The sequence below is a fragment of the Carettochelys insculpta genome, chromosome 2 (assembly GCF_033958435.1).
Source record: "Carettochelys insculpta isolate YL-2023 chromosome 2, ASM3395843v1, whole genome shotgun sequence".
NCBI lineage: Eukaryota > Metazoa > Chordata > Testudines > Carettochelyidae > Carettochelys > Carettochelys insculpta.
In genome coordinates, this window is record NC_134138.1 from 113,636,038 (window position 1) to 113,663,109 (window position 27,072).

A 27,072-nucleotide genomic window follows, 5' to 3' on the forward strand; every position below is an offset into this window, starting at 1 on the left:
CTCACAGCGCCTATTTCGATGTGGTGCTGCGCAACGTCGAAGTTGAACATCGACGTTGCCAGCCCTGGAGGACGTGTAGACGTTATTCATCGAAATAGCCTATTTCGATGTTGCTACATCGAAATAAGCTACTTCGATGTAGGCTTCACGTGTAGACGTAGCCTAGATGTTCAAGTTGTTGAGTCAAAACAGTATTGGTAGAACGGTGTGTGTGACCTTGTAGCTGAGTTCTCCAGCATCTCTTCTAGGTTTTGTGCTAACCCAGTTCTTTCATGCTGGTGTAAAATTGGGTATGGCTCCATTCAAGACAACGGCATTAGAGCAGTATAAATCCAGCGTGAGAAAAGAATCAGGAACATGGTATATAGCTTTTATATCAGTTCCAGGCAAAAGGATATATTTCTTCTGCACTGTAATAAGTATTTTATTTTAGGTCATGCTTCTTGTGTAAATAGATTGTCCTGAGTAATTCACTGGTGCATTGACAACATTGCATTGCTCTCAGAATTTATCGATATAAGGTTGTGGGATTTGTGGGGTTTCTTTTGTTTGTTTTTTCTATGGGGGAGGGAAAGGGGTAAATATAGCTTGAAATGTGGTCTTCACACTTATAAGTTCCGATAGTTGGATAACCTGGAGATAAAATAGGGCTAGTAGGCAGTAGTAGACATCCTTCAGTCTGCACAGACTATCGATCGCGCCCTTTAAAGTTTCAATTGAGGACTTCATTTACAGCATCTATTGTGACTATGAAGACCCACATGAGAGTGACAGTCCTTGCTGCATCTCTTGCAGATGTAGTGGGTGTCTGGCAAGTCCTTATTGTGCTTTCTGTGCGCTCGCTTCTCCTCTGCTAGCTGTCTGATCTTCAACTCGCCCTTCTGAAGGCCCTTGTGTAACCCCTGCCTCCATCTGCTGCAGTCGTCTGCTAGTTCTTCCCAGTTGTCCAGCTCGATGTCTACCTCTCTGAGGTCTCTCTTGCAGACATCTTTGTAACGCAACTGGGGGCGTCCGGGAGGTCTTTTGCCAGAGGCTAGCTCACCATACAGGATGTCTTTTAGCATCCTTCCATCATTCATCCTGTGGACGTGGCCAAGCCAGCGGAGTCGACGCTGCCTGAGGAGGGTGTGCATGGTTGGGATTCCAGCTTGCTCAAGGACCACGGTGTTGGTCACTCTGTCTTTCCATGATATTCCAAGGATGCACCTGAGGCAGCGCAAGTGGAAGACGTTCAGCCTCTTTTCCTGGCGGGCATACAGGGTCCAAGTCTCGCTGCCATAAAGGAGGGTGCTGAGGATGCAGGCTCTGTAGACTTGCATTTTGGTGTGAGTGTACAGCTTGTTGTTATTCCACACTCTCTTGCTGAGTCTGGACAGAGATGTGGCCGCTTTTCCAATCCTCCTATTTAGCTCAGTGTCCAATGACAAGATGTCAGTGATGGTGGACCCGAGGTAAACGAACTCGTGGACGGCCTCCAGTGTATAGTTGTCAATGCTGATTGATGGGGATTCAGCAACATCCTGACCGAGTACGTTCATCTTCTTTAGGCTGATGGTAAGCCCAAAGTCCTTGCACGCTTTGGAGAACTGATCCAGCAGTTTTTGAAGCTGGTCTTCTGTGTGAGACACTATAGCAGCATCGTCTGCGAACAGCATGTCTCTGATGAGGACTTCTCACACCTTAGACTTAGCTTTCAGCCTTGCAAGGTTAAACAGTTTCCCATCAGATCTTGTGTGCAGCAAGATGCCCTCTGTTGAAGATCCAAAGGCATGCTTCAGGAGGAGTACGAAGAAGATCCCGAACAATGTCAGAGCAAGCACGCATCCTTGTTTGACGCCGCTCCTGATTCTGAAAGCATCCGATAATGCGCCGTCATATTGGATGGTTCCTCTCATGTCTTCGTGGAACGACTGGATCATCTTGAGTAACCGTGGAGGACAGCCTATCTTGTGGAGCAGTTTGAACAGACCACCCCTGCTGACCAACTCAAAAGCCTTGGTCAAGTCGATGAAGGCTGTGTAGAGTGGCTTTCTCTGCTGCCTGCACTTCTCCTGCAGCTGCCTTAGAGAGAAGACCATGTCAACGGTAGACCTCTCTGCGCGGAATCCGCACTGCGATTTGGGGTACACCCTCTCAGCAATCTTGTGGAGTCTGCCAAGGATGATGCGAGCAAACAGTTTACCAGTGACGCTTAGGAGGGAGATTCCACGGTAGTTGTTGCAGTCGCTTCTGTCTCCTTTGTTCTTATACAATGTTAGCATCGCACATATCCTGTGGAACCTCACCCTCTTTCCAGCACAGGCACAGTAGCTCATGTAGGGGTTCCAGGAGTATGTCCGCGGCACATTTGATTACCTCTGGTGGTATACCATCCTGACCAGGGGCCTTTCCTGCTGCAATGCTGTCGATGGCTCTCTTCAGTTCATCCACAGTTGGTTCTTGATCTAGTTCGCCCATTACTGGTAGGAGCTCGACGGCATTGAGGGCTGCGTCAACCACAACGTTCTCGCGTGAGTACAGCTCGGAGTAGTGCTCAACCCAGCGCTCCATCTGTTTGGCTTTGTCAGCGATGACTTCACCAGATTTGGATTTCAGAGGTGCCATCTTGTTCTGGGTGGGTCCTAATGCCTTCTTCATACCCTCGTACATTCCTCTGAGATTACCAAAGTCGGCACAGGTCTGGATGCTGCTGCATAGCTGGAGCCAGTGGTTGTTGGCACAGCGCCTGGCTGCCTTCTGTCCTGTTCTTCTGGCCTCTCTAAGCGCTTGCTGGGTACTCTGGCTCGGTGAGCGTTTGTACTCCAGGAGTGCAGCGCGCTTCTTTTCAATGACTGGAATCATCTCATCAGAGTTAGCTTCGAACCAGTCGTTCGTGTCTCTAGCTCTTCTTCCAAACACTGACAAGGCCGTGTTGTAAACTGTATCCCTCAGATGTTGCCATTTGGATGTCGCATCGGCGCCCCCAGGGCTGCTGCGCAGATTTTCCTGGAGGGTCTCTCTGAACTTTTCAGCTTTCTCCGAGTTTGCCGTCTTTCTGGCGTCAATGCGGGGCCTTCCAGCAGGTTTAGAGCAGTACAGCTTCTTGGGTCTCAGCTTGAGCTTGGAGCAAACTAGCAAGTGATCTGTATCACAGTCAGCACTATGATAGCTGCATGTCAGAAGGACGTTTTTGAGGTTATTACGCCTAGTGATGACCACATCTAGTTGATGCCAGTTCTTCGAGCGTGGGTGTCTCCACGACACTCTGTGCTGTGGCTTTGTTCGGAATAATGTGTTTGTGATGCACAGATTGTGGTACGTGCACAGTTCAAGGAGACGCTGTCCATTGTCATTCACACCGAAGTGTCCTAAGCAGGAAGGCCATGAGGCCCAATCAGTTCCAACTCTTGCATTGAAGTCACCCAAGATGTACAGTTGTTCACGAGCAGGTATTTGCGCTACAGCAGCACTAAGCACGTCATAGAACTTGTCTTTTACTTCTGGTGTGGCGTAAAGGGTTGGAGCATAAGCACTGATCAGGTGGACAGGACCGGCGCAAGTTTGAAGTGTGATCCGAAAAAGTCTTTCTGATCCGCCCATGACTAATTCCACCATTTGTAGAAGGGTGTTTATGGCAGCAAAGTCAACACCATGCTGTCTGGTTTCTTCTTGGGCTTTACCCTGCCAGAAAAAGGTGTAGTCCTTTTCCTTTAGATATCCCGAATCTGCGAGTCGCGTCTCTTGCAGTGCAGCGATATCAACTCTGAGCCTCTTCAGTTCCTCGTTGATGACGGCGGTCTTTTGGGTGTCACTGATGGCCTGAAGATCTTCAGTCAAGCTGGTCAGCATGGTCCGCACATTCCAGCAAGCAAGTTTGAATTGTTGAAGTTTCTCATTTCTTGTCGATTTTCTTATCGGTTTGCCTGGTGCCCAAATTTCAGTCACTTGTCAGGTTCAGGAACCTTAAGCCTCACGCACCCAGCGAGGCAGGTGAACTGTGGCGGGACAGTACCTATTGGCTGGGGGCTGCCCAGCTTGAGGCGGGCGTTGACTGTCCAGTGAGATGCGAGGATCTCTCCCACCGTCGAAGGCAACCCCTGGCGCTTGTTCTCTATGCCAATCGAGCAAGAGCTTATAACCGGTATCTGTTGCCTCCCGTGTTGACGCATCGCTGTTCAGCGATGCTGGAGTACCTCTCCAGCGCAAGCCTGGACATTTATTATGGAGACTCTGGGCTGCCCAGACACCAGTGTCCCCCTCTCGGCTTTACTGATATAGTCCAAAGGAGAGGATAACCTCCACGTCTGGTACCAGCTCAGCTGCAGGAGTTGCCGGGACAGTGCCAGAAGCTGACACCGAACCGCCTTTGGACTCCACTCCGGATTTTCTGTCAAGGTTTACTCCCTTAGCCTTTCTCCTTCCCAGGATAACCCACAAGGCAGTGGGGTGTGGAGAATGTGGTTAAGGATCCCACTACTTCATACCTCCCTGTCACCACAGCTCCCTGTGGAGCAATGACCTCATATCCCCAGGACCCTCCTCCCTACCTTTCGCCCCCCCCTGCCCCCGCAGCTGCCATCATGATAGGACCCTCCCCAACCCACTACCCCCATCTGCTCCCATGTCTGCCCTCCTCACTGCACTGGCTCCTATCCCCCCAGCTGCTCTCAGTGCCCCCAGGTCCACCTTCCCCCATTGCTCTTCAGGCTCTTTTCTTCAGAGACTCCTTTTCCTGGTAGTGCTGCCTTGCAGGGCACAGGTGGAACACCATACCTGAAAAGGACAACAAAATACAGGGCTCCTCCCTCGGCAAACTCCCAGAGGCAAACTCCCTTCCCTGTTCGCTGCTGCACCTTGTTCGCTGGGAGCTCCCTTCTTATAGAGAGAGCTGCTGGCTGGTCAGGCCTGGCTCAGAGCCTTGCCTCCAGTCTATTCAGCCCTTGAAGGCTCACCTGGCAGGGAACTCCCCCAATTCACACCTTGCAAACTGCTCTTCTCTGCACAGCACAAGCTCAGGCACCCACCCAGGGAGCTGATCAAAACTGCCCTTCTCTGCAAAGTAACATAGCTGCACAGACAGACAGACATTCACCCACCAGCTCACCACACAGCCCCCCAAATCCCACACTCACCCAAGCTCCTCTAGGTGCGTTGGGTGAGTGTGGGATTTGGGGGCCTGTGTGGTGAGCTGGTGGGTGAATGTCTGTCTGTCTGTGCAGCTGTGTTACTTTGCAGAGAAGGGCAGTTTTGATCAGCTGCCTGGGTGGATGCCTGAGCTTGTGCTGTGCAGAGAAGAGCAGTTTGCAAGGTGTGAATTGGGGGAGTTCCCTGCCAGGTGAGCCTTCAAGGGCTGAATAGACTGGAGGCAAGGCTTTGAGCCAGGCCTGACCAGCCAGCAGCTCTCTCTGTAAGAAGGGAGCTCCCAGTGAACAAGGTAAGCAGCGAACAGGGGGCAGCAAAATAGGGCTACAGAAATCAAATATGACAACATGCTAATTTGTCAGTCCTGATTAAAAATAAAATCACAATAATAACCTAAAGCATCTAAACTAATGATAGATGTTATATTAGACGTTTTGATGGGCCAAAACTAGCAGTTAGCAGAAGTTGGCCCTGTATTTCAGCTCCACTTTATTCTAAGGTAAAATGATTTTGAACAGTTTCCCGTATTGTGATAATATATAATACATAAATAGAATAGGCGGTGGTAATAAACTCATGCTATTCTTGGGCATTCTTGCTTTCTGAAACATAGTGATCTGAGATGGTGTACATAAGGACAGTGGAGGGCTTTGCTCTGAATCTTCAGCTCTCTAGTACTGAGATTTGTACCTTTTAACAATTATCCTTTTTATCTTGCTTCAATAGGGACCATAGCATGAGTACACTACTTTCTTTTTCTTATTTTAAATACTATTTCAAAATGTGGTCTGGTATTGTACGCAGCACATTTCTCTAATATACAAAGTATCGCAATTTGCACTTGTTGGAGACAGAGAGGGCAAGGAACGAACAACCATGGAGACAGATACAATTTGTCTTCTCTAGGATGAGGTGAGCGTGTTTTGCATCTTCTTGTATGATCAATGTGTTTGGATAAATATATTCTGCCTTCAAGGACTCAAACATTTCACATTGATTAAATTTGCAAAAACAGCTTTGTTCTGTTGTTCAGGCTGGCCCATATTTTGCAAAATAAGATCTGAAAAGCACAAACTACCAGTATTGTCCATGTTGTAGACGAAAGTGTATCCAAATGTCTGAACAGTGGTCTCCAGTGTTGTAATAAGACACACCCCCCTCTGTTGTAGTAGACAGAATAAATCGCATTCTTTACCAGTTTTGTTTGACACACAAGCAAAAATGATTACTGTTGCTAGTGTTTGGACTCAAGGTCAAGAATAAATATCTTTAAAATTTGCTTTTAAAGCCAATATACTCCACCTCTTCTTCTCTTATCTTTTTATTTAAAAAAAAAAAAAAAGCTTCTGCCCCCCACCCAATAAAATTGCAATCTACTTTTAATTTTAAATTTTTCTCCTTCAGCCTTTGTGTTTGCCATATTAGTGATTTAATGAAAGTCTGCGTGGTGTCTTCATGGGGACAGAGGAAATACAGCTTTCCCCCAGAAATGTCTGATGTAGCAACATCTGGGTGTATTTGTGCTTCAGTGACACTGTAGCTGTACCATCACTATACACTTCATGGTGAATCTGAGTCAGTTGTATGGAAATTGTAATTCAAATTGATTTTTTTCATGGGATACCTGTGAAATGTTTTTCAGAGTTGTTCAACCACATCAACAACTGTTTGATGAAGAGGAGTTACCAGCAAGTGAGAATGAAGATCAGCCTGGTCCGTCCAAACGAAAACGCCAGCCAAGTATGTCCGAGACAATGCCACTCTACACGCTATGTAAAGAAGATTTAGAGAGTATGGATAAAGAGGTGAGCTAAATTATTTGTGAGGGTTCTGACAGTATTAAGTTACAGTTATGCATAATAGTATTAAATTCTGTTTAAGTATGCACATAAATTGAAATGTTTTGGCTTGTCCCAAGAAGTAGGTACATGCACTTGATAACATGCTAAGTTACAGTAACTTGAAACAAAATATTTTAATTGACCTAGAAATAAAGATCCGTACATAGTTGTGAGCGGTGAAACAGATTTAAATTAAGCCACCGTAAATACTGTCATGAACAGTAGGCCTATAAATTAGTTATTTCACATTAACGTAATTTTGGCACAAAAGAAAATGTATAGGATCTTAAATTGATGCACATATGTAAAGTACTGTACACTGTTGCATTGAATTTTATATAAATGAGGCCCTAAAAACTCTTTTAAGAGCATTGATTTCCCGCCCCCCCCCCCCCCCCCCAAAAAAAAGGGTTCATCTGCTAGGCTATGTCTACATTAGAGAGTTTTGTTGGCAAAACTAGTGTTCTGTTGACAAAACTTGTGGAGCATCCACATCACAAATACATCCTGTCACCAGTAAATAGAACACCTCACTTCTGTCTACAGCAGGCATGTCCAACCTGCGGCCCGTGGGCCGCATGTGGTCCTGGACAGCTAGTAATGCGGCCCCACAAGATCATAAACTTTTAACATTATTATGTGATTTATATATATTAACTATATTATATATTTTATATGTGGCCCAAGACAATTCCTCTTCACTCAGTGAGGCCCAGGCAAGCCAAAAGGTTGGACACCCATGGTCTACAGCATTCTGCCATTCTCCAAGGAAGCAGAACACCTTTTTCAACAGAATCTGTCAACAGAAAGCCAGTGTGGACACTCCAGGGGGAGTTCTCTGTCAACAAACAGAGCTTCCGGGACACTGGGCAACCCTATCTGTCTGCTGTGCTTCTGGTTGGCTGTTCTGTCGATGGAGCATCTGGGCAGTCTGGCCGTTCTCTGACAGAGCAGATCGACAGAGCGATCCGCTTTCATGTCTGGCCATAATCTGTTGACAGAAGTTTTGTTGGAAAATATCATCCAATAGAAACTTCTGTCTACAGATAGCTGTAGTGTAGATGTAGCCCTAGTATGTGACCTTGAAGGAACCATGGTCTCCTTTTCAGCCTCCTAGCTCTTGCTTACTTCTCTCTTGTCACAGCCATGCCAGACTGAAATGGGAGCAGAAGACAATGAAGCACATATTTGTACCCTTGTCAGCAGACCCGCTCTTGGAACTATTGATTAGAAAAGAACCAGGATGATCTGGCTCACCAGATTTGTATGGAAACCAAGTTCTGGGGCTTGTCATAGAGGAAGGAGATGCCAAACTTCTCCTTGGCTCCATTGCTTTCTCATTCAGCAGAGTCCTCCATGAAATTATCATACCATAGAATAATTAGTCCTGTGCAGCCTGTTCGGTAAACCTTTCACTTCTTCAAGTGCCTACTCATGTCAATTCCACATTAGCCGTGTGTGCTTGCCACCTGCATTGGTGCCAGAAATTTTTCCCTCAGCAGTGTCCATAGGGAACAGGGCTAGCAGCTCTACTGATCCCTGGAATGGTGCCTCCATTGCACAGTATAAGGGGTGCCACATGCTCTCCTCCACCCTCAGTTCCTTCTTGCCACCAGTGATAGTGCATGGCAACCGCTGTGCTCCAGCCGGTTTACTTGTGTTGAAGACTTGGCCTCAAGTGCCATAACATCAGCATTGGGTACTCTATTGATGCTGCCATCAGATGAGTGCTGTTTTCCCTCCTTTTCCCTGGCACAGAAAACATAAAAGTCCAGTGTGGGGAGGCTCCAGAAGACTCATGGTGGGCAACTTGACATCCCCCTCTGGGAGGTGAGGGTCAGCTCAAGCAGAGCAGCCCAGCCCTCCCTCATCCTGCGCTGCCAACACTGAGTAATAGTGAAGGCCTTTGGCACATGCAGGTGCCATCTTCAGTAGGGGTGTTTTCAGGCAGCACAGAAAATCGTGGCCTTGCGAGTACCACTGGCACTCAGTCAAACAGCATCATGGTCTTGAGGCACGCATATGTTGGGCCCTGTATGAGCATCTCCACTCCAGTGACTCTGGTCCCCTGCAAATATATTGACCCATCGGCACGCCCTGAATCATAGTCTTCAGGCCTCAGACAGTGGGAGGTAGGCTTTGAGTGACCTTCTGTTCCCTTGAGCCTGGGAGCAGGAGGCAAGACTTCGGGTGACATTCACCAGACCCCCCAGAATAGATGGGCTGAAGCCCATACCTCCTTTCCTGAGACGCTGGTACCACTCCTGAGGCTGCTCAGTTGGTCAGTTGCCATCAGTTGATCAGTTGCTGGTCAGTTGCCATCAGTCCTCATCACATCAGCACCAATATCCACCCTGTTGATCTTCCAGGTTGAGTAGGTCCTTGGACCATAGATCCTGCTCTAGGTCAAAATCCCTTTCCAGATCCCAGCACTGAGCAAATGTTGAGAGGTGTGAAACATCATTTTCCATCACTGCTTGCCCATGCGACTCTCCAAGGTCCCATACAGTTGTTTCGGCCTGGCCCTCTTCCCACCAAGCACCAGAAACTCAGAGACCCTCCCACTCTGGGTCAGTGGACTCCACCCCTGGCCACCATCCCTGTGGCAATCCTAGAGGGTGTGTCGTCACAGATGGGAAAGGTACAGTTGTGCTGGAACTTCACACAGAGGCAGAGATTCCTGCTCCAATGCTCGGCTTCAAGGTTTCAGCATTGGTGTCCACACCCAATTTGGGACTTCATGTGGTGGAACTCAAGGAGCCAGCATATGCTCTGTTTGATGTGTTGAGGTCCTGAATGCCTGCCAGGGCGGCTCTCTGCTACCGCTGTGTAAGGTGGTGGGTCTGGAAAATTGCTACCTCTTTGTAGTGAAACCTCAACTGCCTATTTTCATAAGGGGTGAAAGGAAGTAGTTTTATCCATGGCCAGGGCAGTCTTAGAAAAGTGGGGATTTCCTGTCGTGGATCTGTTTGCCACCAAACAAAACAGAAAATGCTACTGATTTTGCTTCTAATGGGCACTGGGAAATGGCCCCCCTCTCAAACACCTTATACAAAGGTTAACATAAGCGGAAAGTTGTAACTCATTTGGTCCGTTTTACCAGTGTCTCCACTATTTCCACCCTGGTAAGCATATTATAAGTGGGGATGTCTTCTTTGTGTTTCATATTAGTAAATGTAGTTATAAGTAACCTGCTGTGAATTAAGGATCAGCATTTTCCTCCCACAGTTTAATGACAGCTGTTATCTCAGTGAATGCCAACCCCTTGGTTAGTTTAGTTTAAAATATTAATTGGATGAGATGGATGTGTCTCTATTGTAAAATGACAGTTACCTTGAGCTCACTTCTGCACAAGGCTCTACCAAATTCACGGTCATGGAATTTTTAAAATCTTAAATTTTATGGTATTGAAACAAAGCATGAATGTATATTTTAAAATGGCTAAGTAGAAGCACATAAAGACCTTAAGTTAACAAAAGCAGCTGAAAAAAAGTTCTGGTTTTAAATGAGCATGGGCATCCTGCAACTGCGTCGTTCTTCATTCCATCTCTGTGCTGAAAACACTTGTCCATATTTAGACACAGCTCTCTCTGCATCCGCGGAGTTCACTGGAACGTCAGACAATGCGAGCTAGCCTGGGAAGATGGGAGATTCTTCCTTCCACTGAGTTCCAAAATTACAGCTCAATCAAAGTCCAGTCTGTTTCCTTAGCAGTATTTTTATAAGCGTGTCTCCAGCCTAGAATTCTTGTTAAAGCAGTGAATCGAATTAAGCAAGGTTAAACCCACCATCAACAGGTGCAGGGTAAAAAATAAGCACAGCTTTTAGGAGCTTTAGTGCAGGTTGCTGAAACTTTTGAGATTTTTTTTTCTACTTCACTTAACTCTTTCCTGTAGCAGTGATGTTGTCTGAGCTTTTTTGCCAGGCAAGAAAATATCTTCTGGGCGTCGGCATTTAACTGAACATTTTCAGGGTGATTTTTTGTTTGACTGTGCTTCAGCCCTAAGCAATAAATTCAGGATTTTGATGTAAGCTTTGTGGACTGTCATATATCAAGATTCAAACCAATTTAAGTCCATCAGTCCTGTGGCATTCTTGATATAAATTTAACTTGCTCATTCAACTAAGCATCGTTTAGGTGACATGACAACCAGCATGAGAATAAGTTTCCCAAAACAACTTGTATAGCTTGTTACTTACTTATGTATTTCCTAGTTTTTGCTTCCAATACCTCACATGTTCCTGCTCTCTTCTTCTGTAGTTCCCTTCTTGAAAGTTCCCGTTCTACAGCCTCTTTCACTTACTGTTTTTTGTAGAATGAAGGATAGCTCTTTCATAGGTGCCTTCCCAACAAAGAAGCAGTGTAAAGAAGTATTGTTTTTTTGAATGTCCTTTTCTAAAACAGATGGGACCCAAAAATTGTTTTGACTATGGATGTATATTTTGGCAACTCTTTTCTCTCCCACCTTGGTTTTTGATTGGTGGTAGAATTCTGTGCCTGGTATTTTTACCGTAAGTCTTTTAAGTGAAACATAAGTCTGTTTATGCTTGGCTTGTTTCTCCAGCAAGGATAAGGTAGCACTCTGTTGAAACGGAGTTTAGAACCATGCTTTAGTGTGTATATATGTATCTACGTAGGCTAAAACTTAACTTCTAAACCAAATCCAGCTTACCCTGTTAATGCTAGCCTGACAGAGTTTTAAATGAATTCCTCTTCGAGTGATTGCTCACGTACATTCCAAACTGGGCATCCGCTGGCACATTCCCAATTGCCGGAAAGCTTTTTGCCTGACCTGATAGCCATTGGATCGGAGCAGCACCCCTGAAGTAATGCCAATATGGAGACTAATACGTGCACCGCCGATCTCCCCCTCACCCCCGGGCTCAGATCCTTCTCACCCAGCTGTTGCTGTCAGTTGCTGGAGTTCTCTGTCTCTGTCTCTCTCTCTCTCTCTCTCTCTCTCTAGTTATTAGCAGGCAGCCTTTGTTCATAGTGTAAATTGTGATGAGTTGTAAATAGTTTGTAGTGTTTAGTAGTTACTGTTCTATTGTAACTGTTCTATTGTTGAGAGAGCTGAGGCAGGAGTTTCTACCCCTCTTGGCACCTCGGTGTTGGTGGATGCCTAGCTCTCCAGTTTTTAAAATCTGCTATTTCTGTGGTGAGCAGATGCCCAATGGTGATCCACACCAGAGTTACCTGAGCTGTCTGAGTGAGATGCATCTTGGAGATAGTTTGATCCATCTGCTAAACTTTTAAACCCAGAACTCTGAAAGAGAGAGTGCAGCAACTTAAAATTCTACTCATGGAGGTGGCCCTGCAACTGGACATGTCCACAGTGGGGGCTTGTAGTAGCGTCTCATCAGTGCAGAGGGCACCGGTGCCGTCGTTGGGGTTGGCACCGTTCAGACTCTCAGCGCCATGAACAGGCATGGGTGCCTAGCGCTCCAAGGCACCATAAGAACCAGTGCCTCGGAAGAAAAAGAGGAATGATAGGGACCAATCCCCTTTAGGGGCAAAGCTCCGAGATGTTCCCAAGAACTCTGATCCACCACACAATGGACTACAGCATAGGGTGTGTGCATCGACGCTGGCACAAGCCCATGTTCACCTGGATTGTTCTCTGCTGGAGATATTCAGTTTGGTGCAGGGTTTTCTACAGATCACAGTGCCAGGCCCATCACTGCTGGAGGCAAATATACCCATGCATGAGATGCTGCCCACAGTGCCAACGCCAACCCAGGGTGTCACACAGGTGCCTTCTCTGTTGATCTCGTCATCGTCTTTCCTGGTGCTGGAGTCATTTCAGCAGCCTAGGGCACTGGCAACAGCTCTGTTTCACATACCTTATTTGACAACAGTGGCACAAGCGCTGGTCCAGCAGGGGTCAGTACAGGCACCAGGACCTATGGCGCCGCCATGGTCTTCCGCGTTGGAGTTGGCATTGGAATCAGACTCCTATTATTCCAGCTTAGTGCAGAGTGGGAGTGCACGGACATCGCACTATAGCCATCATAGGTACCGGAGCCAAAGCTCAGACAATGGTAGTTGGCCACCGGACATACAGGGAGCAGTGCAGTGGCCTTTTTGGACCCCTTGGGCATTTCATGAAATGTGGGGGCAGGCTGTAGGACTCCCATCTAGGGTGCCAGGAGCCTCCCAGGTGCCACACTTTGTGCTGTCAGCATCACTGGGTGCACCTCTACTGAAACAGCTGCAGGATCTGCCCTGCAGGTCAGAGGCTTCCTCATTGGAACCTACGGCATACCTGCTCCCAACATCATCTGCACCAGCAGGGGCAGCATCTCAGCCATTGTGGGCATCGCCTTCATCAGTCCTAGGGCCCCTGACACCGTTGTTGCTGACACCGGCAGGCCAGGTGCCAAGCCAGGTGCTGTCCCAAGATGTGATCTCAGTGCAGTCTGCCCCAGTGCTGAGTGTGTTTATCATTGGTGTCAGGCACCATGTCTCAGGTACCACAGATGGTACCAGGACCCCAAGCGGGAGACTTGGGCCTGCCAGTTTTATTTTTACAAACTGATATAGCAGGCATTTCCTCCTCTTCTTCCCCAGATGAGGCAGTGGCGGGGCCTTCTGCTTACTTTGAATGTTTGAAGGGGTTTAGCCTCCTATATTGAAAGGACCAAACCCTTCAGGAAGTCACAGCAGCTGTTTGTGGTGGAGGAGGATAGAATGAAGGGTCTTCCAGTCTCCTCCCAGCAGATCTCCAGGATAGTGACTTGCATTAGAGAATGCTACAAGCAGTTGGGGGTTCCCCCTTCCTTGATCAGGGCTGACTCTGCTAGAGCACACACATCTTCTTCGGCATATTGAGCCCATGTCCCTGTCCAGGACATCTGCAGGATGGCCACCTGGTCTTCAGTTCATATGTTTACATCCCATTGTGCACTGTAGCAGCACACAGGGGAGGATGGTGTGGTGGGCAGGGCTATCTTAAATTCCTTCCTGAGCTCCAACCCCATCTCCTAGATATTTGGCTTGTATTCACCCAGTTTGGTATGCACCAATGGCTCAAAGAAGAAAAGTTACACTGGTTCTGTAACTGGTGTTGTTCGAGATGTGTTGCTCATGTCCATTCCAAAACCCACCCACCTTCCCTATTGTTGGCATAGCCAACAAGAAGAAACTGTATCGAGGCGTGTTGTGTGGTGCATATATTGTCGCTCCAAGCCAAGGGCTGCCGACTAGGGCAAAAAGCTTTCTGGTAACTGGGCATGTGCCAGCACGCACCCAGTTTGGAATGGACATAAGCCCCACATCTTGAAGAATACCAGTTGCAGAACAGGTAACTGTCTTTTATCCTGAGCTGTGTTAAACCACTCAGCTAATATATTGACAAGGTTTTGCATCTCATCACAAGTACCAAAAGTTGTTTACTTGGAGGTTATGATGATAACCTGATACTCAAAGTGGAGCTCAGGAGTCGCAAGTGGCTATTTACTGTGACTCCTGAGGCTCTTTGCAACATGTGATCTTGGTTAATTAAATAAACTACACCTTGTTCCAATGTGTTATTTACCAAGCAGGTCCTTTTTACTATGTTAATACATTGTAGGATATTGAATCCATCATTTTTCTTTGAGGAACGTATAATAAAGGAAACAATGAATTCACACGACTGTGATTCTTTTTGGGTGATGCAGATAACTAATTTGGCATCTGAACCACTGAGATCTGAATAACCATATCTGTTTATTACTTTACTTAGTTGAGAGAGGTTAATTCCAGCATGTTATTCTACTGGTATATTGTAGTTGTCTGTTCATGTGTTTTCTCTAACTTACTTTGTTCTGTATTATTCTAATTATTCCAGTATACTTTAATGTAAAGAAAACATGCATAATACCAGTTTGTAGTAGATTAATTGAAATTTTAAACTGAAAATGTGTAAGAATTTTCGGTATATAAAATGCAAGAAAAAGCTGTTAGATATTATATCAAGTTACTTATAAACTAAGTAAATATAACATGCAGTTAATGTTTGTTTATTCAGGATCTCATGGAAAAATGTAATATTTCCTCCACCACATGCCATAAATTACTTTGATTTTGATGTTACACAAAGTTAAAAATGGCTTACTTAGTTGAATATGTTTTAAAGAAATATATTGTTCCCCTTGTTTGTTTGTCAGCATTCATTTTTGTTGTTGTCAAAGTTGCATATCTCAGGGAAAATTTTACTGAATTATCCAGTCAGCATTTTTTCTTCCTCTGTATGATCTTGGAACTGCAGGAATTCTAATTACTGCGTCAGCATTTATGAAGATTATTTGCACTCTGCATAGGTATGGGTAGTAAAGAGCTTAAGGGCTGGAGCACCCTGCTGTTATGAAGAAACTGCTGTCACTGTGTAGCTCCAATGACTGACTGGGCACAGTCCTTTTGCTAGTTTAATGAAACAGAGGCTACCAGGATTCACTTCAATGTTGGATCTTTTTAAAATAACTTGGGTATAATAAGGTGCATGTTGGTTTTGATTTGTACACCATGATATGGCAGCTGTATCCAGTATCCCCTCTGTGATGGAGCAAACATGATGTTAAGAGATATGTGCTTGAGCTTTAGGGTAAGTGTGACTATCTAAGATATCACTTGCTTTGCCACAGAAGTGTCAGGAGAGTGCTGGGTGTAGCTGACACACCATGCCCCAAAGACCATGTCCGAATCCATATAATGCTATAGTACTGAAATGATTATGAAGATTCATTATAGAAAATGTAGGCTTCAAAATCTAGGCTTGTTATATTATTGTATATAGAGAGAAGGGCTTCAATGGCCCTGGTGGGGAAGTTCGTCCACTGAAGGAGGTGGAGCGTAGCTGTGACCACAGTGGTCAGCAGGCCAACCATGGTGTCCATTTTGTCTAGCTCTGGGTGCTGCTAGGGATCCATTTGGCTGTGCTGTGGCTGTCTGCTCTCTGCACTGGCTCTGCTTTGCTTTGGTCAGCTTGGCAGGTCTCAGTGTGTGTTGGTAGGGGCCCTTTAAAGGACCAGCTGGCCCTGATCCTGGAAGGGCTTGGCAGCCATGCAACCCCATCTGCAGCATTTCCTGCACTGTTCTTTCGAAAGGGCAGCAGGAGCTGGGTGGTTGCTTTCTTTCAAAAGAGCAGATTGGTCTTTCAGAATAGCGGATTGAAAGATTGATCTGCTTTTTGTGTGGACATGCTCTTTTGAAAGATGATCTTGTGGGTAATATCTTCAGGAACATTTTTCAGAAGAGTGCTGTAGTGTAGACCTAGTTCTCAGAATGGTTGTCTAACCAGTTATGCACTCCCTGTATAGTAGCACAATCTAGATTGCATTTCCACTGTTTGTTTATAAGAAGATCACATGAGACTGTATTGAGTGCTTTACAGAAGTCCAGGTGTACATCTACTGCTGTCCCCTTATCCACAAGGCTTGTTATCCTATCAAAGAAGGCTTTTAGGTTAGTTTGACATAATTTGTTCTTTACAAATCCTTGCTGACTGTTACTTATCACTTTATTCTCATCCTGGTATTTGCAAATGTATTCCTTAATTATTTGCTCCATTATCTTTCCTGGCACAGAAATTAAGCTGACTGGTCTGTAGTTTCCTGGGGCAAGCCCAGTACTGTAAAGGTATAGTACATACATTTGCCAAAACTATATATTGGCTAAAAGATAGGATTAATCAACCCAATATTTTGGTAGAAGCTTTCTTCATATCTCACTGGCCAGGAGAAGACAAAGATAATTATTTAAATTATTTTGGAGTCCTGTATTAGAGGGCTCATCCTACTTCCCACCTAAAATGTAAATGGTTTAAAAAAAATCCATTGTAATGGATCTGTGGAGCTTTGCACAATAAAGAATAGGAGCACTTACTCCTGCTTATCTAAAAATGTCCTTTTTTTCTTTGAATAATAAGGTCTGCAGGTCTGACCCACTTTGAGGAAAAGTAGACTCTTCCAGAATAGAAATAGAAATTGATGTTCAAAGATTTGAATTTGCTTTATTCAGATAATTTTCTATTTTATGCAGTGGGGGAAAAAAATTCCCCTCAAAATATAATTAACACAATCTGTAATTTAAGGAAATTGGTTTGAATTATCTCGACTGGAAAGACCTTAGGGGACAGGGCATTGCTTTCCTGCCACTGACACAGTAGCCCTTAAGGTACAATCCCTTGTAATTAATTACTCAAAAGGAAGTTCGAGCAAGTGAAGATAAATGTTTCTGTTCGTTAATGCACAGGGCTACTAATGAAAGTCAGCTTCTTGTACATTTTCATAATAGTGTATAATTCTTTCTCTGCAGTAGGGTTTCCCAACCTACGGGTTGGGACCCAAACATGGGTCGCCCCGAGTGTGATTCCCCTGGCCCCCTTCAGTCAAGTGACTCCTAGCTTCTGAGTGCGACTCCCCTAGCCCCTGAGTGGCTGTGGCTGTTAGCCCCCGCCTTTCGAAAGGGGTATGCTAATGAGCCACTTCGGCAGATGCTAATGAGGCCTTGCCATGAATATGTAGTGCCTCATTAGCATAATGATAGCCATGCGCATTTCGAAAGTGCTGCTTTTGAAATGCACATTGCTCGTTTAGACGGGCCTTTCGAAAGGACCCCCCAGATTTTGAAAGCCCCTTCCCATATTCATGGCAGTGCCTCATTAGCATACCCCTTTCAAAAGGCAGGGGCTAGTGTAATAATGGCCACTCAGGAGCTGGAGGGGGCTAAGGGAGTTGCTGGGGGGGCTAGGAGTCACTTGGTCTGCAGCAGACTAGGGAAGTCATACTTGGGCTGGAGGGGGCTAGGAGAGTGACACATGGAGGCTGGAGCGGGTTAGGGGAGTTACGCAGAGGCTGGAGGGTTCTAAAGGAGCTAGAGGAGTCACTCTCAGGGCTGCAGGGGGTGAGGGGAGTCACGCTTGGGGACTAGGAGTCACTCAGGATCTGAAGGGGGTTAGGGGAGTCACACTCGGGCTGTAGGGACCTAGAGGGGGCTAGGGGAATCACACTCTGGAGCTAGGAGTCACTCATGGGCTGGAGGGAGCTAGAGGAAGCACAGAGAGCCCCATGTCTGGAAGCAGGATGGGATGCAGAGCCCTGGCCAGCAGTGCCAGCTGCAGGAACTCTGCTGGGGTCTGTGGGGACCCCATCTGTTTGAGAGGCTGGAAGCCAGGGAGCTGATCAGCTCTGCCGCCCCCCGCCCCCCCCGGCTCAGGCCCCCACCTTACCTGTGTTGGGCGCTGCTCCTCAGGTATGCAATTCTCTGCCCTGTACCTGAAACAGTTCTCAATGTAATTGATTGAATTAATTAAGAAGTTGAGAACCACTTCAGGAGTGTGAATGGCTTCTTAATAGTCACCTGTGGAGCTGACCTGCTCTGCCCTGCCCAGCCCAGCCTGGGACCCTTTTGAAATGTAATCACAACCCATGTTTGGGTCCTGACCGTGGAGGTTGGGAAACCCTGCCCTATGGTAAAACCTATTGAAACAAAGTGAAATTTGCTGCTTCAGTGCCATTTGTGTATTGCGAGTGGATAGTGAGTAGTACTATGCTGCCAATTTAGTGTGAACTACTCAGATTTATCATGTAATATCTTTTTTCAAGAATACAGTCTTTTCCCTGGAGTCCAGTAAAATTTACTGCAGTGTTTACAGCCATTACTGCACAGAGTTGTTATCTACAGCTGTTTGGGCTGCTTCTCCACCTCATTTCATATAAGGGTCTTAGTGTTTTCTCTGGTGTTTGCCAGTGAGAACTCTTCTACACTACTTCTTACAACATTTTCAGATTGTTGTTTACCCTTTTCAGCGTACCTGTTCTTGGTGTGGTCCCAATATGGGACTTAAAAGGTTTTTCTTCACATAATTGTTTTTTCCTCTGAATACAAAGGAGGAGCTCTGTGGTGTATAGGCACGCCTGTGTACATACACTTTTTTTCTCTTTTGTTTAGTTTTTTCACGTAAGTGAGTAAATGGGACATAGCAGCGTGATATGTGCATATTTTATCTTCGTTCTCATGTATTGCTATTGCCAGTTTTTACGGTGTAACTGGGAAAGTTTTCAGTTTAAGTAACAAAACCCTTCCCTTCCTTCCTCCCCTCTCCCAGACCCTACCAAAACAAACAAAAATAAAGAACCACTGGGAAAAGAAGAGGTAGTAGAGTAGATTTAAAGTAATATTTTGTTGGCTTGAATCACAGCCTTTACCACTTCATGGTTTATTTCTTACTGCTTATAACAATACAAGTGGCTCTTTGGGGTGCTTACATGCAGCATGCAAAGATAAGTTGAAAATTAAAAAAAGATGTTTTACGTTGTCTGCATTTGAGCAGAAATCTGTTGTTTCCTAAATAATCGAGTAACCATCGAAAGGTTTCATTCAAAAAATAAATAACCTATCTAAGGTGATAAAAAGCCACTCAAGTAGCTGAAATTCAGCAAATAGGTAGTAATAAGAACCAAAAACTGGAAATCACATTTATAATATGCTTGGTTGCATTAATTTATCCTCAAATTTTGGCCTTGATTCAATGCTCTAATCTGTTGAACAGTTGCACGATTTTTTTCCTTTGTGACGAATGTATTTCTGATGAGCGTTTGCCTTACCCACTGCCCCTTTCTAGTCCTTACATTCTCACTTTCATTTGAGTCTTACAGTAGTAGGTTGCCTATACTGTTTCCTTTGTAGCATAATCAATATCTCCAGTAGTTGCCTTTGTAGCATGTACTTGAAGAGACAGTGTGGTTTAGGTAGTGGATTGAGCACAGGGCTAGCATCATGGACTGGTTCTAGTCTAGTTCTTCATATTCTTCCTGTTTCCTTGGGCATTGTGTAATTTCTGTTGCTGACTTTTGTGATTTTTATCTTTTTAATTGGAGGTAATTCCAGCTTCTCTGAGTGATTGCTCATGTGCATTCCAAGTTGGGTGTGTGCTGGCGCACGCCCAGTTGCCAGAAGCTTTTTGCCCTAGCCAGTAGCCATAAGGTCGGTGCAGCACCCCCTGGAGAGGTGCCTGAATGGTGGCCCATATATGCACCACCTCACCCCCCTCCCCCCTGCTCTCTCACTTCTTTTGTAGTTGGCTGGCAGCATTTACTTGTAAACTAGTTGGTAATTTAGTGTAAATAGTTTAGATAATTGCCTTTTAATTGTAAAGAGTTCTACTGAATGGTTAGTGAGCTGAGGTGGGACTCTAATCCCTCTTGGCACTTTGGCGCCAGGGGATGCCAGGCTTTCTAGGTTTCAAAACCTGTTCAAAATGTGGCAAATGAATGCCCAAAAGCAATCCATGTAAGACTTGTCTGAGCTGCCTTGGGGAGGCACACCTCCGAGAACAGTGCACCATATGCAAGGCCTTCAAGCCTAGAACTTTGCAGGACAGAATACAATGCTTGAAGGTTTTACTGATGGAAGCAGCCTTGCAGCTGGGTGCTTCCCCTGTGGGAGCTCACAACAGTACATTATCAGTGCAGAGCACCCCGGCACTGTCAGTGCTGTCAGAAAGCTCCCGACTCCGAGACCAGGACTCAGCGCCTAGCACTTCATGGCACTATAGAAGCCAGTCCCTGTGCCTCTCAAGAAAAAGAGGCGGTCCTATGAGAGGATGAGACATGGAGAACCCTCTAAGGCATCTTCCACATGGCACCATGACTGGGGTCATGAGGTGTGGGCATTGATGCCAGTGTGAGGTGGGAGCCCATGCTCTCTGAGGCTGCCCTCAGCACCAGAGGCTTTCGATGTGGCGCAGGGCCTCTTACAGATAAAGGTGCCGGGCCCGACGTCATGTCGGGAGTCCTCATGACTGCAGGAGCACGCATCCCAGGTGCAGGCGCCAGAACAATTGATAGGGGCACCAGCACGGTTCCTGACACCAAATCAGCCCCCACAAGCAGTGACCTCCTTCAGCACCCTGTATCACGCGACACAAGGCACACAGGAGTCAGCATGCGTCATGGACCCTGTTGGAGTCAGACTCTTATTACTCCAGCTTGGTTCGAAGCAGGAGTTTGAGGTTATCATGATGCAGTGGATGTCGGCACCAGTCTCGTTGCCCTGCAGTGGGGGATTGGCAGATGCTCTCCCAGGGTGCCTCCAATGGCCCTTTTGGACCCCGTGAGCAGTCCATGAAACACAAGGGCAGGTCATGGGACTCCCAACTAGGGCACCTGGCACTCCCCAGGTGCTGAGGACAGCACTGTCAGCTTCATTGGGAGCACCTCCGCGAGAACAGTCTCAGGTGCCGATGGTGCCAGAGGTACCCGTCGTGACTTCGGCACCAACACTGGCACCAGTGCAGTCAGCACCGACCCAAATTTGGGCACTGCCTTTGCAGGCATCAGGAACTATGGTGCTGCTGGTGATGGCACCAGCAGGCCCGGTGCCATCCCAGGTGCTGAGCTACTCTAGCATGACAGCACTACAGCCCACTCTGTTATGGGACGCTCCACCCCAGGCACTGAGCACAGCACCACAGACCACGGTGCTGGGGACACAAACAGGGGAACTTGAACCCCCCATGCTGATGGCCTTGGAGGGTGCTGGGCTGTCATCCTTGTCCTCCCCAGATGAGGCCTTGGTGGGGTCCTCGGCATCCCCCGTAATGGAGGATGGAAGGGCATACCAGTAGTTACTGCAAAGGGTGGCCCAGGGCCTGGGCGTGCAGGCAAAGGAGGTCAGGGACGAAAAGGACCCAGTTACAGACATCTTACAGCTTCTGGGCCTGCTGGGGTTGCACTGCCCATTATTAAAACAATTGCCAATATGGCAAACGTATCATGGCAGACCCCTGCCTGAGCCCTACCCGCAGCCAGAAGGAACGAGCACTGGTACTTTGTTCCTGCACAGGGCTACGAACATCTTTTTACCCACCCTCCCCCTGGCTCCCTTGTTGTGGATGCAGCTAACCACAGATATAAGGCTTTTCAGCCTGAAGGATTCGAGGGCCACACTCCATTCACTGGGCCCGTACACCCCTGAAACTCAGAGACAGCACTGCATCCTGAGGCCCCATTTTAGATGATTCCTGAAGCAGCACCAGGATACCAGCTGGAGATGGGGTTGCTCCAGTAGGAGACCTCAGGACTAGCAGACCCAGGGCCAGAGTCACCAAAAACTCCCATCGGGGCCTAAACAACAATTTTCATGGAGCAGTCGGGAGCAACACACCTGCCACTACCTCAGTTCCAGCTCAAATTTTATTTTCATTCCACCTATCCGCCTTCTACCATGCCTGGTGCAGCATAACGTCGGACCAGTGGGTCCTTCACATGGTAGAAAGAAGATACACTATCCAATTTTCTTCATGCCCCCGTTCCCACCCTCCCTCCCTGTCCCTCTTCAGGGACTCCTCTCATGAGACGCTGCTCCAGCAGGAGGTACAGTCCCTCCTACAACAGGGGGACTGTAGAAGAGGTTCCCCAACAATTGTGGGGACAGAGGTTTTATTTATATTATTTCCTATTCCCTAAAGCAGAAGTGGGACTAAGGCCCATTTTGGACCTCTGAAACCTAAACAAATTCATGGAAAAGATAAGATTTCATATGATATCCCCAGGCCAAATTATCCCAATGCTGGGACAAGGGGACTGGTGTTTTCGGCTCTCGACTTACTGGACATGTATTTCCACATAGCAATTTATCCATCCCACAGGAGGTTCCTTCAGTTTGTGGTGGGGAAGGACCATTATCAGTTCACAGTCCTTCTGTTCGGTCTCTCCTCAGCCCTGAGGATCTTCACCAAATGAATGGCAGTGGTGGCAGCCTTCCTGCGCGGGCAAGGGTGAGCACCTCTTTCCCTACTTGGCCGATTGGCTGATCAGGGGTTGCTCGCCATGCCAGGTGGCGCAGCACATGCAGCTGATTTGACAGACGTTCGACACTCCGGGTCTCATAGTAAACGAGAGAAAGTCAGTGCTGACCCTAACTCAAGCCATGGAATTTGTAGGCGCCCTACTGGACGGGGGGGCAAGCCAGGGCCTTCTTGCCTCAGACCAGGTTCAAGCTATGGCATCTTGCATCCGCAGACTGAAAAAGTTCCCCCACCACAATGGCCAGAGGCTGCCTCAGGTTGTTAGGCCACATGGCAGCATGCATGTTCATAGTCCATCATGCCAGGTTACAAATGCGTCCCTTCCAGTTGTGACTTGACTCAGTGTATTGGCCTGTCAGGGACAACATAGAAGCATTAGTGACAGTCCCTCCACGAGTGCTATTATCACTACACTGGTGGCTGCATGCCGGTTGGTCTGCACAGGAGTACCCTGCAACCCTCCTCAACCCATGCTCTCCTAGTCACGGGCGCTTCGGACTTGGGCTGGGGAGCGCATTTGGGGGAGCGCCAAACTCGGGCCCTGTGGAGCAAGGACGACACTCAGCTCCACATAAACATTCGAGAACTCAGAGCCATTCGGCTGGCATGCAAAGTGTTTCAGAGCGACTTAAAGGAGCAGTGTGTTGCAGTCAGCATAGACAATACCACAGCGATGCATTATATAAACAAACAAGGGTGCGCATGCTCCTTTCCCCTGTGTCATGAGGCTCTTGCAATCTGGGAGTTCTGCATCTTGCGCCAAATTCTCCTGAAACCTTTTTACTTTCCAGGAGCCCACGACTCCCTGGTGGACCACCTCAGCAGGTGCTTCATGGACCACGAATGGTCACTACATCGGGAAGTGCTGCATTTAATTTTTCAGAAGTGGGGACGTCCCCAGGTCGACCTCTTTGCCACTCATCTCAACGCAAAGTGCTAGATGTTCCGCTCTTACCAGAATTGAAGTCCTGGCTCTTGGGCAGGCACCTTCAGTATTCACTGGTCAGGGCCTCTGCTGTACACCTTCCCTCCAGTACTACTCATCTACTGAACACTACTCAAGATTTGATCAGACTGAGTATCAATCATCCTGGTGGCCCCAGCATGGGCTCGACAACACTAGTACTCGACCCTCTTAGATCTGTCTGTCTGCAACCCAGTGCCGCTCCCATTACACCCCGACCTGCTGACACAGGAGGAGGGGAGACTGCAGCATCCCAGTCTCCAAGCGCTACATCTCACAGCATGGAATCATAGACTGGAAGGGACCTGGAGAGGTGATCGAGTCCAGCCCCCTGCCTTCATGGCAGGACCAAGCGCTGTCTAGACCACCCCGATAGACATTTATCTAACCTGTTCTTGAATCTCCATCTCTGGAGATATTTCACAACCTCACTAGGCATGGAAGCTCCATGGCTGAGGGCAGTGGAACTCTCATGCTTGGAACCTGTGAAAGACGTGTTGTTAATCAGCAGGAAGCCCTTCACAAGGGCAGCACAGGTAGCCAAATGGAAAAGATTTTCTCTCTGGGCAACTCAAAAGGGGCTATCCATGGAGCAGACCCCAATACCATTTATTCTGAACTACTTGTTGTCCTTGAGCCAGGAAGTGTTGTCACTATCCTTTATAAAGGCGCACTTGGCAGCCTTTTCGGCCTTTCACGCTGAGGCAGGGCTGTCACCGGTCTTCTCAAGACCCTGTGGTAAAAAGGTTCATTAAAGGGATGGAATGAGTCAGTTCACAAGTCCGGTTCCCCCCCCTCCCCCCCGCCAGTGTGGGACCTCAATCTGATATTGTCAAAGCTTATGGCAGCCCCTTTCAAACTGCTCACCTCCTGGTCCCTCTTACTTCTCAGTTACAAAACAGCTTTCTTGGTGGCCATTACCTCGTCCAGGAGGGTGTCAGAACCAAGAGCTCTGACAGTGCACCTGCTCTACACGGTGTTCCACAAGGATAAGGTCAGGTTGAGACCCCATCCAGCATTCCTGCCAAAAGTGGTATCCCCTTGTCATGTTAATCAGGACATTGTCCTGCCAGTGTTTTATCCAAAACCTCATGCCTCCCCTGGGGAGCAGAGTTTACATACTTAGGATGTTTGGAGGGCACTGGCCTTCTATATGGACAGGACCAAACCCTTCAGAAAGTCTCCAGCTGTTTGTTGTGGTGGCAAAAAGGATGAAGGGGCTTCCAGTCTCCTCCCAGTGGATCTCCTCCTGGATAGTGGCCTGTATCAGGGAGTGTTGCAAACTGTTGGAGGTGCCCCCTCCCCCAGTCAGAGCTCTCTCTACCAGGGCGCAGGCATCCTCTGTAGCATACTTGGCCAGAGTCTCTCTCCAGGACATCTTCAGGGCAGCCACATGGTCCTCAGTTCACGCATTTACAGTGCATTGTGCATTGACACAGCATGCACAGGAAGATGCTGCGGTGGGCAGAGCTGTCCTACATTCCTTTCAGGGCTCCGACCCCACCTCCTAGGCACTGGCTTGTATTCACCCAACTTGGAATGCACATGAGCAGTCACTTGAAGAATTAAAGATAGTTACCTGTTCTGTAACTGGTGTTCTTTGAGATGTGTTGCTCATGTCCATTGCAAAATCCTCCCATCTTCCTCACTGTCGGAGTAGCCGGCAAGAAGGAATTGAGGGGATGGGGCGGGCAGTGCATATATGGGCTGCCATACAGGCATCACTTCAGGGGGCGCTGCACCAACCCTATGGCTACCGGCTAGGGCGAAAAGCTTCTGGCAACTGGTCATGTGCCAGCGAACACCCAACTTGGAATGGACATGAGCAACACGTCTCGAAGAACACCAGTTACAGAACAGGTCTTCTTTTGCGTTTGTCAGTATAAATTGATGTATGTGTTATGATTAGTCACACAAGTAGCATATCCTGTTTGGGTGTGGTTCACAGTAAATTGAGGATGGTTTACCATTGTTTCACTTTTAACTCCTCACCATTTTGTTTTTTCTGTATTGTCTTTCTTCTGTAACTCTGTGTGTGAAATCATCGTAAGGCTCTACATGGAGGTGACATTTTCATGCCCATCACTATATAATAACTTGTATCTGTCTCTTACTTAGAACGCTGTTTTCTGTCTTCATTCTTGCATTTATAATTTCTTTTATTTTATATATTCCTTAAATGGCGCAGAGAGGAGGACAGAGAAATTGACTTAACAGTAGAGTTAAAGCCTCCAATGGCTCTTAAGCTGTTAACTTCAAGAATACCACCTATTGGTTTTAATTGCAGTTTACACATTCAGTGGTCTATAAAACAGATTTCTCCTGTAAATGCTAGTCTGACACTTTGGTATTGAGGCTAATCATGCAACTCTGTTTCCATTCTCTTGGAGTAGCAATTCATTTAAAAAAAAATCAACTTACTTTGTTCATCTTGCTTTGAAACTAACTGTTAGTTTCTGAAAACTCATTACAAATTCCCAAGGATTCTATTTTCATATTTTTTTAATGTGAGCAACTGAAGTTTGTTTTAATCATCATCAAAGCTAAACATATTAAACTTCCTCTTAACTTGTGCACCAAGTATAGTTATAGAGTTTTCTTAGGTTTTAATGTAGTGCTCTGCCTACAGCTACTGTGGATAATTCCCCCTCATCTCTACCCTTTTGTTTCAGTACCACCCACTGAATTTTTCCCTATTATTTTTATCAAGAATAAAAGTATTTCATTGATTATGCTGTGTGACCAATCTCCTATTAATAGCATTAAGAAACAACAATAACAAAAATCACAGCTATATATATTTTTTTACAGAAGTATACATTTTTGAGCATGATATTAATTCAGATAAACCAAGGTGCATGTTACAGTACCCAGTTCTCTCCACTTATCTCTAAAGAGAGGTATGTGGAACTTACTTTATAGTTTTTTGGTCTTACATTTCTATGTTTTAAAAGAAGAAAAATACTTTAGAAGAAGTGGAGCACACTTGTGATATGAAAAGAAGAATGGTCCTGTGGTTGATGCAAGACCTAGCTTCAGTTACCTACATTCTTTGTGACCTTTGGCAAGTCACTTAATGTCCATGCCACAGTTCCCCCTGCGTAAAATAGGATAACCACTTCCCTACCTCATAGGAGTTTTTGTTAAGATATAACTGCGTATGAGATTGTGGAGTGCTCAGATAGTATGTAATAGGGGCAAAAAAATAAATCCTTATTTCCCAGTCCTATGTTCTGTGTCTACAGTATATAGACTTAGATAAGTATGCACATAAAATTTTTCTAGTGCCTGTGTTTGAAGTGCACCTGCTAATTTCTTTTATATAAAATTACCTTCATAATTGCCATTCCTAGAG

General features: G+C 46.5%; 1 protein-coding gene across 1 annotated transcript in view; it reads left to right on the top strand.

Moving 5' to 3' along the window:
• Positions 1-27,072, top strand: part of CTDP1 (CTD phosphatase subunit 1) — a 189,663-nt gene that overhangs the window by 85,711 nt on the left and 76,880 nt on the right. Inside the window, exon 11 of the mRNA XM_074987564.1 lies at positions 6,764-6,926. Coding sequence (XP_074843665.1) covers positions 6,764-6,926 — 163 coding nt within the window. The remainder of the gene's footprint in view (positions 1-6,763; positions 6,927-27,072) is intronic.